Source organism: Stegodyphus dumicola, chromosome X2 (genome assembly GCF_044657685.1).
Source record: "Stegodyphus dumicola isolate Sdum_Otavi_A_Nest chromosome X2, ASM4465768v1".
In the NCBI taxonomy this organism is placed as follows: domain Eukaryota; kingdom Metazoa; phylum Arthropoda; class Arachnida; order Araneae; family Eresidae; genus Stegodyphus; species Stegodyphus dumicola.
Window position 1 is genome coordinate 145,609,360 of NC_140781.1, and position 13,743 is coordinate 145,623,102.

General features: G+C 32.7%; 1 protein-coding gene across 1 annotated transcript in view; it reads left to right on the forward strand.

The window, feature by feature from the left end:
* Positions 1–8,207: 8,207 nt before the first annotated feature.
* LOC118181179 (uncharacterized) overlaps positions 8,208–13,743 on the forward strand; it is a 68,287-nt gene continuing 62,751 nt past the window's right edge. Inside the window, exon 1 of the mRNA XM_035350259.2 lies at positions 8,208–8,519. Coding sequence (XP_035206150.1) covers positions 8,496–8,519 — 24 coding nt within the window. The 5' untranslated portion in view covers positions 8,208–8,495. The remainder of the gene's footprint in view (positions 8,520–13,743) is intronic.

The following is a 13,743-nucleotide window of genomic DNA, read 5'->3' on the forward strand; positions in this document are numbered from 1 at the left end:
GGCGAAAATTTTTATAAACGCTGGCCAATCAAGTTCGTCGCGCGCATTGGATAAAAATGACAAAAACTTAAATTCACGGAGGAAAGATGCTGCTACATTTGGCAAATTATCGCACTTGAAATAACGCTGATATTAACTTCTCAATGCATAAAACGCGCTGAATGTTTTCCGGTCTTATACAGGATATTTATAAATTAATTTTTCTTTTGCTTTTAAATTCTTAAAAAAAGTTTTGAAATGCATTCAGCCATTATTTTCTAGATATCTCCTCCAAAAACTATTATTTCATCCCCAATCAACCTAATCTGAAACAAATTACATTTGATCTCCCAAAATTTTTACGCCAATATTTTATAATAAAATTGATAAAAAATTATGAAAATCAATCGGACGATTCTAATTATCTAACTTATATAAAAATCAAAAAATTAGTAGAAGCCAAAATTCCTTTTTTTTAAAAAAAGTTGTATCATTATTTGTTAAAAAGAGGCATATTGTTCTCGCCTTCTTAAAAATTGCTGCAACGTCTAAGATCATAAGTCTTTTGAAATATAACTCTAACGTCTGAGATTACAGATATTTTCGTTGTTTTTCTCTTTTTAAACAAAAAAGAAAAACCTCGAAAACACCAGTACAGCCAGTTCGCTGGGATTCAAAACGTGGTACCAGAAATGGGCGCAGCCTGCCAAACCTAACCAAACAAGTTGATCTTATGGTCACTACAGGCCACGCCATTTAAAGCTGCGCGAATGTGCTAACCACTTCCATAACAAGAACACACATGGCAGGATGTAATAATTCTTTATGCTCTCCTCTATTTAAAGGGCGGAAGCTAATTGGCAAAACGTGGTGACGATTTATCGTCCATCGCATTTTGTTTCGGGTGTCATTGTGGAGATTAATAAGATTTTTGGGCCGAGAAACGTAAAAAAATTCCCCTGTGCATCCAGCATTTGAAAAGCTGTATGTGCTAACCGCTTACAGTACAAGAGAACGGAAAAGGGTATGAGATAATTATGTATGAAATTAGAACATATAATGTAGATTTATTTAAGTACTTACGTATTATTCCGTCAACCGTGAAGTTTCCTACCATTTAACCTCGGAACACCAATAGCCTAGCTGTAAAATCGCTGAAAACTGATAGTTCTGACCTGGGTTCGATTCCAGGCTAACGGGCTGGCTGCGCAAACGTTTTCGTTGTTTTCCCCATGTGTAACGTGTACACGAGCCAATTTCTCTTAGAAAACCTCCACGAAGTTATCCCTTCCTATAGGCAGATAACCCTAATATGCTTTCCCATAATCTTCTAAACCGAACCAACAACCCATGAAAGTTGCAAGAGATGCGCCATTCGTTTATGCGGAATTCCGAATCGCTCTTCTAATTCTTAAATAAATCATTTGTCAGTCATTTTACACAGTCCATCAATAGCTAATTTTACATAATTATACCAAACATAAAACAATGGTTTTACTAATACTGTGCCTAATGTTTTCTCGAAAGCATTGTAAAATCGAATAGGTTGTTATAAATGCATTAAATAATTGCTCAGTTTTCATTTAGGTAGTATTTCTAACAGATTTATTTCTAAATGTCTATGCGTTATCCCCCCGCAAGCCTTTTCTCCTATAACTGTCATTGTTTTCTTTAACTGCAATGTTTACTTCTTCCAGACATGAGCTATCGTATTTAATGCATTGGACGCACTTCATTTTTGTGCTTCTTAAGAAGGCTTAAAGATATACGTCAATTTCTATTATTTTGTTAGTCCCTTCGATTTTACCGGAAGTTCTTATTAGAACTTATTATTAGTGCAAACTTCCTGTTTCAATCTATTGCTCTTTTGTCGCCTATAGCCAGCTGTTCTTTTTTCAATTCAGCAGAAGTTAAGTCTCTTGACCAGTTGCAAATGAAGTGGAATGCGGTCACAAATATGATTCTGCAGACCTCGAACTCATTGCTTGGCAACAATTTCACTGTCAACGAGGTAATACGTAAGTACCTTTATTTGTATTTTCTTTTCTTTTTCTATTTTTTTTTTTTTTTTTTTTTTTTTTGAAACACTCAGTATATACTGTAGCTTTATTCGGGTTTGAATGGAGTGCATAGCAAATACTGTAGGTTATTTATATTTTAAAAGAAATTCATTAAAAATTCGATCGTTTATGCATGTGAAAGCATATTTCTGCTTCTTTAACTACTCACGTTTGTTTTATATGATGAATAAAATTACTTGAATAGGGAAGAAATTTCAAAGTTTTCTATGTTTACAATTTTGGAGAAATTTTAAAAGAAGAATTTTGAATGCTGTCTTTAGAATAAAACTTCGGTTACTGATATAAGAGAAATTACTTACTGAAGGAATCGGATATTCAAAGAAGACTGCAGTAAGAAAGCAGTTGTTGTTATTATTATTATTCCTTTTAAATGTTTCAATGCATCCCTTTTTAACATCCTATCCCTCTCAAAACCTTGGACGTCCATCAAAATCTTGAGTTACTTTATAAATCATATAATAATCGGACTATAAAAAAGGTAATTTCTAACAAGAAGTAAACATAATACTTACTTTTCCTTCTACTGAGACTGTCATTAAAGAATTTTGGCAAAGAATAAATTTAGGGTTTTTGGAGAGAAAAAAAAACGGAAAAAAGGAACTCCCTTTCTGCCTGATTTAAACATACATTTTCAAAAGGCTAACAATTTATACCACGAGAGCAGGCACAAGAGAGTTACGAGGGCAGGCACGAGAGAGATAATTCCTTACAGATTTAGAAAAGAAATTTCCAGTCGTTTTCAACGGGAAATGAAAACTTTTATAAAAGGTCCCTCAAACTGGCAAACTGGCCTCAGACAAATAAGGGCATTACCCAACTGTATAATAATCTCAAATATGAGAACAGTGAGCTAGCTTCGTAAGCTAGATTTGTAGTCTTTATAACATATGCAGTATTCTTGAATTCGTGAAATGCATACTCAGTTCATTTTTATTCTTTTAGTAGCGTACTTAAGTTTATCATGGTGGTTTTAAAATGCGTTGTAGAACTTGTTTTAAAATGCGTTGTAGAACTTCTTTCCGATTCAACTTGGAACCAATGTTTTACATTTCCGAACTACACAGACTGTAGTATGGTATATATTTATGATTTCGTAACGTTGCAAAATAAAGCCGTTTGCAAGTCACAAACCTACTGTTGACAGCATATTTGTATTCTTGTGGGCCTGATACTGCTTAGATTGAAAGGCTAACGCCTAAGGCCCTGTATATGAATGGTACCCAATGCTCTTAAAATACTGTATTTCCATTACAAAAGATTTAACACTTCATTTACAGCTGGTCGAGAGAATTAACTCATAGTGTTTTGACTAGAGCTTTAACTCGAAGCTGGTAAAATCGGACAGCCTTTAACAAAATAGTTGAAACCGACGAAAGCTTTTTTACGAAGCGTAAAAACGAAGCAGGTTGAATTCTTGCTCAGTATTGGCTATTCGGTGGATTGATCCGAGAGATTGACGAAGTTTTTATTACAGGAATTACAAATGGAAATGCGGCTACTTTGATGAAAGCAGTAGAAAAAATATAGCCAACAATTGTTTCAATAGTTCAAAGGTTTATAAAACTAGTGAATTATAAGCTGCAAGATTTTCGAATATGAAAGTAAATCATAGGTATAATTTGTAGATCCTAAAAGTGTTGCAAATACTCAAGAATATCGAAAGACTGGAGTTCAGCAAAAGTGAAGCAATAAAAAACACCGCGGTACACAGCATCAGCACTCCTTTTTTTAGATTAGATTTTTAAGCGAATTTGTATGATGTCGAGTTCATAAAAAATATTTTGCTACTATTTTAAAAGCCATTAGGGAGTTTTTGCCACCGCAATACCTGGTGTAAGTTTGCCTAAATTTATTTATTAGTAATTTATTTAAAATATCGCATGAATGTTTATGCACGTTTTTCATGCTCAATTTATAGTTTGCATTTGTCGACAATACAAGCAAATGAAGAATGATTCTTTACTAACGAACTCTAATCTGGACACTATATGACTTCCTTGTACGGGCCGTTAAATGATATATATTTTTTGCTGCACTTCATTTAAAATTATTAAATTAATTAATCCTAACTGAATTAATCGATCCTTCAAGTCAAATTGAAAATGAAAACAAAGATTGCAGATTTTGAAATTAAATATCCCGGTCAATTTTTATCATACTGAAATCAAACTTCTTATAATTTTATTTTTCCATAATGAGTATAAACTGTTGCCGAAATTTCTGTGAACGGGTTAAACACATTATGTGTAATTGGGTAGTCACACATTATGTGCGACTACCCAATCTTAATATCGATAAATTCTTGTATCAGTCTTTTGTTTTACAGCTTACTTTTGAATGTGCACATTTAACAGTCGGTCACGAAGTTGTGTTTTCCATTCTCTAATTTCTTAAAATCTTTGATTCACGAGAGAGAAAAGGAAGCTTCTATTTACTTTGATACCTCTGAAAGCATTTCAGTATAGCTGTGCAAAAAATCATCATGTGCTAAGGATGAAAGAAAATTCTGATCTCATATTTTGGGAAGGTTATTGATTTTAAAAAACGCGATTTTGAGTTATCTAAAGCATTAATGTTTGCAATAGCTTCTTTTTATGTGTTATTTACACATTGGCTTTTTCTTAACGTTATAATTCTACGACATTCAATAACGTCCATTTATTTTCCTTTAAAAAAGAAATTTGAACTGTTAACATTTGCCAATATTATATTTTTCATCAAAAATATTTTTTTTTCAGTTTTGGTTTAGTTGATTATGGCAAAGAACACTAAGGATATCTGCCTATGTCTTCGAGGAGGACCTTCTACGGTAACCTGGCTCGTATATACTTTACACCTGGGAAAAACTACAAAAACGCCTATGCAGCCAGAACGTTCGCCCTGAATCGAACCCGGAACTATCAATGTTCAGCGATTTTTACCCCTCGGACGCTAGTGGGTTGCTCAGATTCTCGTTATTTATGCTTTTATTCTGATAATTTAAGTTTTCACTTCGTTTTATTTATTTATTTTTTTCAAAGACCATCTGCAGTGCCATTAGTTGTAATTTGCTTTTCCACATTTTACGCCTTCTAATTTTTGTAATTTTATGAAGTACTGAAGCACCTTTTGCTGGTATCGTAACTGAATCGCCCAGCAAGATCTTCACTCAAGCAAGATGCAATTTTTTTATTAAATATGAGTCTGATAAGGTAGCTTTCGAATGCTTTGAAGTAATTAAATGACTAATCAACTAAATGAAAATGCACAGAATCCAAATGATATTCCAGATTTTCCTGGTGTTCCACGAAATAGATGATTCCTATAAAACCATACCATTTTCTAGATGAAGAATATTAAAACAACGAAGTTGTATTTTGGGCTATATTTTGGACTCTCTTGATTTTGGCATTCTAGAAGGAAATTTTCAAAATGAGAATTTTCTTGTGTTTTCATTTGCACCAGTTAATAATAATACTGACTCCACAGGATGAGGTTGCCCGCATTTTATATTAATTAAAAGGCAATAAGGAAGCAACATTCTATATGAAAGACATTTATTTCTGTTATAGCAGACTGGAATTACATTAAATTTGTTTCGCCAGGAGTGCTTCAAAGAGCCACGAACAACTTGGAGTATTTCCTCGATCAGCTCCAGTCTAAGTGGATATTTTCCTTTGAGATTTATTTAAAGCCTAAATTCCCGCTTAAGGTTCTCTACGTCTAAACGTGCAAAATGTTTGATTACTAGCTGAATGTTCGTTGCGTAGTCAAAGAAACGTATTTCATAATTTTTTTCTTGGGGGGGGGGTGTGGTAACTTTGGTGTTTTTCCTTTATAATGATGTAAACTAGAAACTTTTGAGATAAATATTTTCTAGGATATAATTTTATTACTCCCAGGATCTTCAATGTGGATACTTTGTACGAATGAAACAGTACATATAGAGCAGATAAATAAACCAATCTATTTGTTAGAAAATGAGAATAAAATTTCCAGGCAGTATCAGACTTTTTGTTTCTTTTTAGAATACTAGAAGGATTTATTGAACGTCTGTATTTCAACAGCATGAGCTGTTAAGTTATTAAAAGCACACAGAAAGATAAATTAGTTTTAAAACATTGAAACTCAGTTTTTGATTGATTTTTAGATATTTGCATTACACTGGGATAAAGCCCTCAAAAGCTCTCACACCGCTAAGCCGTTTCTTACACGGAACAAGGATTGCTCTTGTGTGACGTAACTGACGCCTAATCTGCTTAAATACTTTCTTTCTACCTTCGTTCCTCCTACTTGCTTTAAATAAGTGATATCGGCGTTGCAAAGAGCCCAACTCTGTTTTTTTTATTGATTTCGACTTGGAATTTAAACCAAAAGGGATTTTATTATTTCCGGATCATATCCGTTCGTCCATAGATGGGCTTAGCACTGATGACATATCTTAAATTTACATGGCCTCACGAGACCTAAGCGTAGATTTCGAGCGTTACTTTGAAAGAATTTATTTAAAATAAAGTATATGAAGCATAGTATTAAATTTGTCTGGTTGCATTAACGACTGCATTTTCTATGCATCACGTAGTAAAGAAAATGTTTATCTTGCTAGAAGTTAAATAAAGTCAATTGATTATTAATTTGATTTTTAAGTATCTTTGCAAGCCAATTTATCAGTAAAATTAAACTAAAGAACTTTTTTCCTAGCTGCGAAACACACTCATGAGCAAAATTAAGAGAATTTACATATTATGTAGAATTTCTGAAATACTAAAAACAGACTTTAATGAAATTTGATATGAATATATATTTATAACAGAGAAAGCGATGTACCATTCAAAAGTAATTTTATGTGAGCATAATTATCAGTAAAGATCATAGTGCAGGGATTTCCAAAATACACCTTGTGATATCGAAATGAAAATGAGTCTAATATGGCGTATAGCCCCCTCTCATAGCCAGACATTTTGCGCAACGTGAGTACATTGTTGGACAGGAGGTATCTGAGGTTGATCTCAAACCTGTAGGAAAGCAGTTTTGACTCCGGGATGGTTCTCGAAGGGCGATGGCGAGATGAAATTGCCCTCCCAAGAGCGTTCATGCTGCATAGGGTTAAGGACATCTGACTGGCCAATCTATGCGGGGAATATCCACACTTTTCAGGTAATCGTCGACCAGCTGAGCCATATTTGGACGAGCGCTGTCATCCATTACCGGGAGACCAGGTCAACTGTATCCCTGAAAAGTCGAGCTTAGGGCTCTAAGATCTCCTCTCTGTACCTCACAGTCAAGAAACCTTTATCAAACACATACAGGGGTATAATGCTGTCCAATTCTCATTCTGTCATCCATACGTTCGTGGTTACTCATTTTACCTCATACCTTATAAAATTTATACATGTCTTGCGAGAAAGACTGCAAATGTCGTGAAAGAGTACGAGCACACAAAATCGCCGAAAACCCCTTGTGCGCTTACTTCCCCTCCGCAATCACACCTCCGCAGACTCGCACTTGTACGCTTACGTATTCCACTATGAATACTTCCATACTTCTTCGGCAGCATTAGTACCTTTGGTTAATACGTTTCGTAAAAATAGACATAATTTGCATATTCTCTTAATTTTGCACACGAGTGTAATTTGTTCGTAATAAATATCTAGATAATTACGCAAGAAAAGAACCAAAATTTTAGAATATTAGTATCTTTTGCCATCTATTTTTTTTTTCCTTTTAATTATCAGCTTCACGAGAATTCAATTTAAAAATGAGCATATTAATAAAAGGTAAAATCAAAAATGTGTAAATTAATTTCGAGTTCCATAACCTCTCGCATAATAAAAGTGATTCTCCGAAATCGGTTATCTATTTCTCTGATCGTTAACTGATTCAGATAATAAAAGAACAATAGGAAAATAACATAAAAGTGCTGTTGTTCATGGGCAAAAAAAGAAAAACCGTCAAAATTATTGCGATAATTATATTAATAAATTAATGTCACTTCTTTAGATGAGGCTACTTTTTCAATGAAAAACCTTGAAAAATATTTTCTTTGAGCATCAAATACGAGCCGCAAATTCATGTTTGGCGATTTTCTTTGATTCGCGAGTTGATTGGCGCCTGGCGAACGAAGACATGGCAACCTTGCAGTAAAACGAGAAACACGTCGAAGTGTGCGCTCTTTCAAACTTCCAAAAGAGAAAGCTTAGTGGACATGTGATCTTCATTTATCCTCGCGTGCGTTTTAAAGCAGCGGGATTTCAGCTCTTGTGAATTTTAAAGAAGGATGTAACTCCTTCTTAGAGCCATGTGATATGATTCATAAGGAATTCATTTATGGTGTTCTTTGTTGCTAATACTGATTTTTCGTCACGCGGCTAAATTAATGAAAATGATATGGAATTTTAGCAGAAGTTTGATATCAAAATGAAGAACAGTCTAATTTTCTGATTTTCCCTGTCCAGCATGCAGTGGCTAAGACATTTTGCAGTAAGTAGATACATTTATGTAAAAGTATTTAAAAAAAAGAGATTATTTTTTTAAATTTCGGGTTTGTCTTTATAAAGCAGATACAAAAGAACTAGGTCTAACAAATATATATCTAATAATATGATTTTGGTCAAAAACAGCGATCTTAAGAGATCTCTGCTTGAAAAATTATCTTAGAATTAAAGAAAAATTCTTGTTAAGTCGATAAAAGTCTAGCGAAAGATAAAACACTTGAAAGGCTTTTCTTAGCAGCTCTTTTAAATGAATTTCTTGCTTTCGTGTAGCTATTTTTTTAAATTTAGTTAAAAACTGCTCTGAATACCAATCTTTTAGTACGTTTAAAATGCTACATCCGTTGGCGCTATTGGTATTTTAATTGAAATAAAAAGTAATTTTACAAGCTAAAGTAAAACAAGTAAATTTACAAAGATTTTTAATTACTTTACACTACTTTATAAACATTAATATTTTATTGTAAAAAGAGCCTTTTACTCACCTGGTTTAGAAAGCAACCTTAGTACTCCAACTGATATGTCCCTCTAATTACTGAAACTGCATGTTACGGCATGCAATTAAATACATTTGTTTTTAATAGTTGAACATTTAAATTTGAAAAGATGCTTTAAAATAAATAATTTTTTGAATCAATATTTTCATATTAGGCTTATAGTAACTTAATATTGCTTACTGAGATCCATTAGAAATCTTAGTATTTTGTGATAGTAAAGGGTTTTCCACCTGAGGGATTATAAAAAAAATCGCGTAAAAATGACATCCTCATCAGACATGTCATAAACATGCGTATTTGAATGTGTGCTTTGTGCTTATTGCCAATTGGCAATATTGGGTAGTTTTTGGTCGCCTAATTTATCTTCTCGCGACTAACTCTCCCTTTTCATCTTCAGTATCATCTCCTTTTGGCTTTCGAGACACTACTACAACACTCGTATTTAACTAAATTCTTAACCCACTGTTTTTCTTTACCATTGCATTGACATTAGGTAACCCTAGTGAATTATTCAGAAGTTTGTTTTTTCGGTTCATTACATACACAAAACACAAAATGCTACTAAACTTACAATATATAAGAACTCGTACGTTAAACTTTGCTGTTTTTCAAATTAGTGGTTATACTAATGGTAAATAACAATCAAAATGCGAAGAAAATATTTCAGTTCTCTGAGCCACCTTGTTCATAGCTCTCAAGATGTATATTTTTTGCGATATAATTTTTTAAAAGCAGTTATTTTTCTGTTATTATCAGTGAGAATTGTTACGAACTGCATTATCTTTGATGCAAAATAAATGAATGGTGTATCTTAAAATTCTATCTGTTCAAGGAAAATTAGAATGCAAATTCCGAATCCATACTAAAATATATGAACGCAAAATTGGAGGAATTGTATTTGTGAGGTTTTAAATATGGAAAACAGGAATATATTTCCGTCCTCATTAGCAAGACGAGTTAAGATTTAAGTCGTGTAGTCGAGAAGAAATAGCGATTGAGGAAAACTGCTGAAAATACCAACAGTGAAATGGTTTCGATTTTTATTTGTGAAGATGATGTGAATTTTAAGCATTGCCTTAGGGTAAAGCTTACCATCTTCAAAACAGTTATTTCCTAAGAAAATAAAAGTATTTTGTATGATTTTATTTTTTATTTCCTATAAACCGCATTCTTTTACACTGGACTTTTCTTTTCCTTAAAACACTGTTTTACTTTGCAGCTCGTAATGTTACATTAAATTTTTGCGTTGCATTATAAATAGAAATTACAAAGAATTATCATTTCTTCTAACATACATGAAATATTTATTACATGCAGACACTGACTCAGTATTACGTATGATTATATGCATACAGTTTTCTTATACTATGCCCCTTTGGGCTTGCCCTTTGGCCCCTTTGGCCCTTTGAGCGTTTTTGAGCTTGTGTATCTATTAATATGTGCAGTATGTTAATATGTTAGCTGAAATTTCAAAGACTGAAAATCTGACTGAAGACTGAGTCTCTAATTTTATATCATGCCGCTCCTTGAAATTTCATACGACGATAAATAACAGAATTTTTATAAATTCAGCTAAACCCCAAACGTTTATGAAGAAAGGAATATAAATTTTCAAAGTATTTTTGAAAATTTCTCTCCTTGTAAGTTACAAAAAAATAAATACTAAATTAATCGAAGTTAAATTAGTTATGGAGTTTCGGGGTATATTTTTCTATGCTTTTTCATACTCCAAAGGAAACATATCTTCAGCTAACTATGATGCTAAAAATTGGGGAAATCTTAATACTTTTATGAGTTGAAACTAACAATCAAAAAACGCATTCGACATTTCCTCCTCGTTGACAAAATTCTAATCCGGAACCTATCGATGAAAACTGTGAACTACAAAGATCATTAGCTGCACTCTATTTATCTTTGTCATCAAAGACATTAGTTACAAAAAAATTTGAAGTATTCTGTATCAAGTTGGTTTTCATTTTCTACAGTGGCATGTGCAAAATCGCTAAATTCAATTTGCAACGGAATTTTCCAAACTAAATGTTTTGCAGAATTTATGCTATTGCAGCACACATACCTTAATATTCAAATTCTCATGTAATCCTTTTAATTACATTGGATTATTTGAGAAATGCCAAATACATGAGGGCTATCTGTGTAAGGTCGATCCCATTTTTGACCTGACGACGGAGTGCTGTAGTCTTTTACCCCTTTTCGTTTACATTAATTTTTTGAGAGCACTTTCAGTTAGCGGAATTTTAGTGGTTATTTGCCCCACAAACATTATACACGTCAAAAACCTTCATGCTTTGCCTAACAACATGGGGATTAGTTAGCATTCGTTAACCATCATACCATATGAGTGAATGTGCATTTATTTAATTCGACAAAATGAACTCTATGCATTCTAAAACTGAATTTATACGAGTTTTCAATGCTATATTAGCTTAGGAGAAACTTAATGCTAACGCAGAATGATGAAAGTAACATATGCTATGCCGATTACTTTTAGCACTTGAAGTAAGCTCTCAGTTAATTTGAGGTATATGTCCCTGCTGAATAAAAATTATTTGTAATTTATAATTCATATCGTCTGATAAGATGAAAGTGAGGAAAATAGCTTTTTGTACTTTACAAATACCTGATTCACAGGGCCACTGTTTAGATTTGCTAATATTAGTGTTATATTAATCTGTGTACTTGTCACTTAACTGAAAATGAATATTATTTAAAATACTTACTTTTGTATTCCTGAATAATGCTGAAGCTTTGTTAGCAATATTTCTGTAGATAAGAAGTTAAAGCCACTAACCATTGGCAGCTTCATTGGGTTTTAGTTGCTCAATGGACCGAACTTGATTGTTTGAAGTTATTTACTTCTTTATTATAGACTTAATGGACAAATTTAAAAAAAAATATTTATTTTTAAATTTCTGAAATAAAAATATGCTTAAAATATTAGTAAACCTATTATAAAGCGTTACTAATTTAGAAGTCAAACAATAAAAATCAGCGTTATATTTGCAAATTTTCACAGTACTAAGTAAAACCACCGAAACCGGTCCGCGAATTTGTTCGGCATGTTATTTTACCTTAATAATAGCGTTAGTTTAAAATAAAAATATCAAAAACTCTTCAGTAATGAATGACTGCTTTTGAGTATTTCCTATTTCTATTTTTTAAGTACTTCTTATAAAAATAGTGTTTTAGCCCAAAGGGGCAATTTTCCAAGAAGGGCTATTAATTTAGTTTTATCTTACAAAAATAGTTTTTTTATCCCAAAGGGCCAATTTTCCCAGAAGGGCTATTAATTTCGAGTTGAGTCATCCACTATAAAACGGCGTTTCACTTTTCAAACTGTTGCCACCAGATATTAGAGACCTGCTTTATATTTAAAGAAATTAAATAATGAAGAATCTGCGTGAATGTACGTATGTTTCTCGCAGTGTGAAAAAACAACGGTACCTAGAGACATAAAATTTTGAATAACCTAGTCCTCCACTCGAATATGTGCATCTAGTAGAAGCCCGAATTTGGAATTTGTTTTGTTATCTATTTCATTTTTGAAAAACTTTAATGAATTTTTTATTAACAAATTCAACGATTTCAAAGCTAACAATGGCAACACTGTACGGAGGGAAAAATGATCTCCAGCGCGCGAGACTGTGTATCGGAAATTCTAAAGATATGATATTTTTAAATATTTTGCGATATTGCTGTTGAATTGAATTTTATAGTTTAAGTGCGAAGAACATTATATTTAATAAATAATGGTAACATACAAGACGTTAAAAAAACGCCCCTTTGTGCGTAATTTAAAAATTTGAAGCTTTCAGATTTTTTTTTTTTTTTATTTATTTAAGTTATTTAGTTTTGAGCTTGTGTTCGGTATTTCTCTCTCACTGCATGTGTAGAGTCGACTGTCATTAAATAGGCAACCTTTCTAGGTCATAATAAAATTCCATATTTCTCACAAGACACTTAGCCTTCGAGTCGAGCAGTAGGACAAAAGAAAACACTAAGAATATTAAATGCTAGTTTAATGAAACTTTTCTTCTAAATTAAAGTAGTTATTTCAGTTTCAAAATAAAATATAAGTCGTTTCTAAGGCCAAAAATCATTTTACTTTTTTCTCTTAAAATATTTAATTTTTCAATGTTATGTTTGTTTACCGAAATATTTAATGCTAATATAGAGGGAAGTAAAATTACATGTCCGCGACCGATGGCTTGAAGTAAACTTTAAGCTGGTTTGAGAATATTCAGCTGTGGAATACACCTCAGGTGAGTTTTAATATAATCTCCGCCAATGTCCAAGCTTTTCTTCAGATAACAGATTCATTGTTCTCAGCTCTCCTCTTCATCAGATTATCCAGCTGGTTCAACCCGGTGTCCTGATTCCTGGACAGCTCTCAGAACATTATCTTGATCTTTCTACTTTTTTTTCTGTCAAGAATACTTTGATGTTTTGGGAAAAGCAAGCAGTCAGCTGGTATAGATCATTTAGGTCGGGTGGAGTTAGATCTAGATTGATTTCCGAGATGATTTCTGCGAAAATATACCGAGCGAAATTGTCGCTGAAAAAAACAACGCGGAAAAAAATTCGAACTAAATATCGCGGAAAGAGAAAAAAAAAAAGGTTAAAATCTCACACGTTCGAAACACAGCCGTGCAAATCATCGTTATAAAAAATATAGCAACAAAACTTCTTAATTTAAAA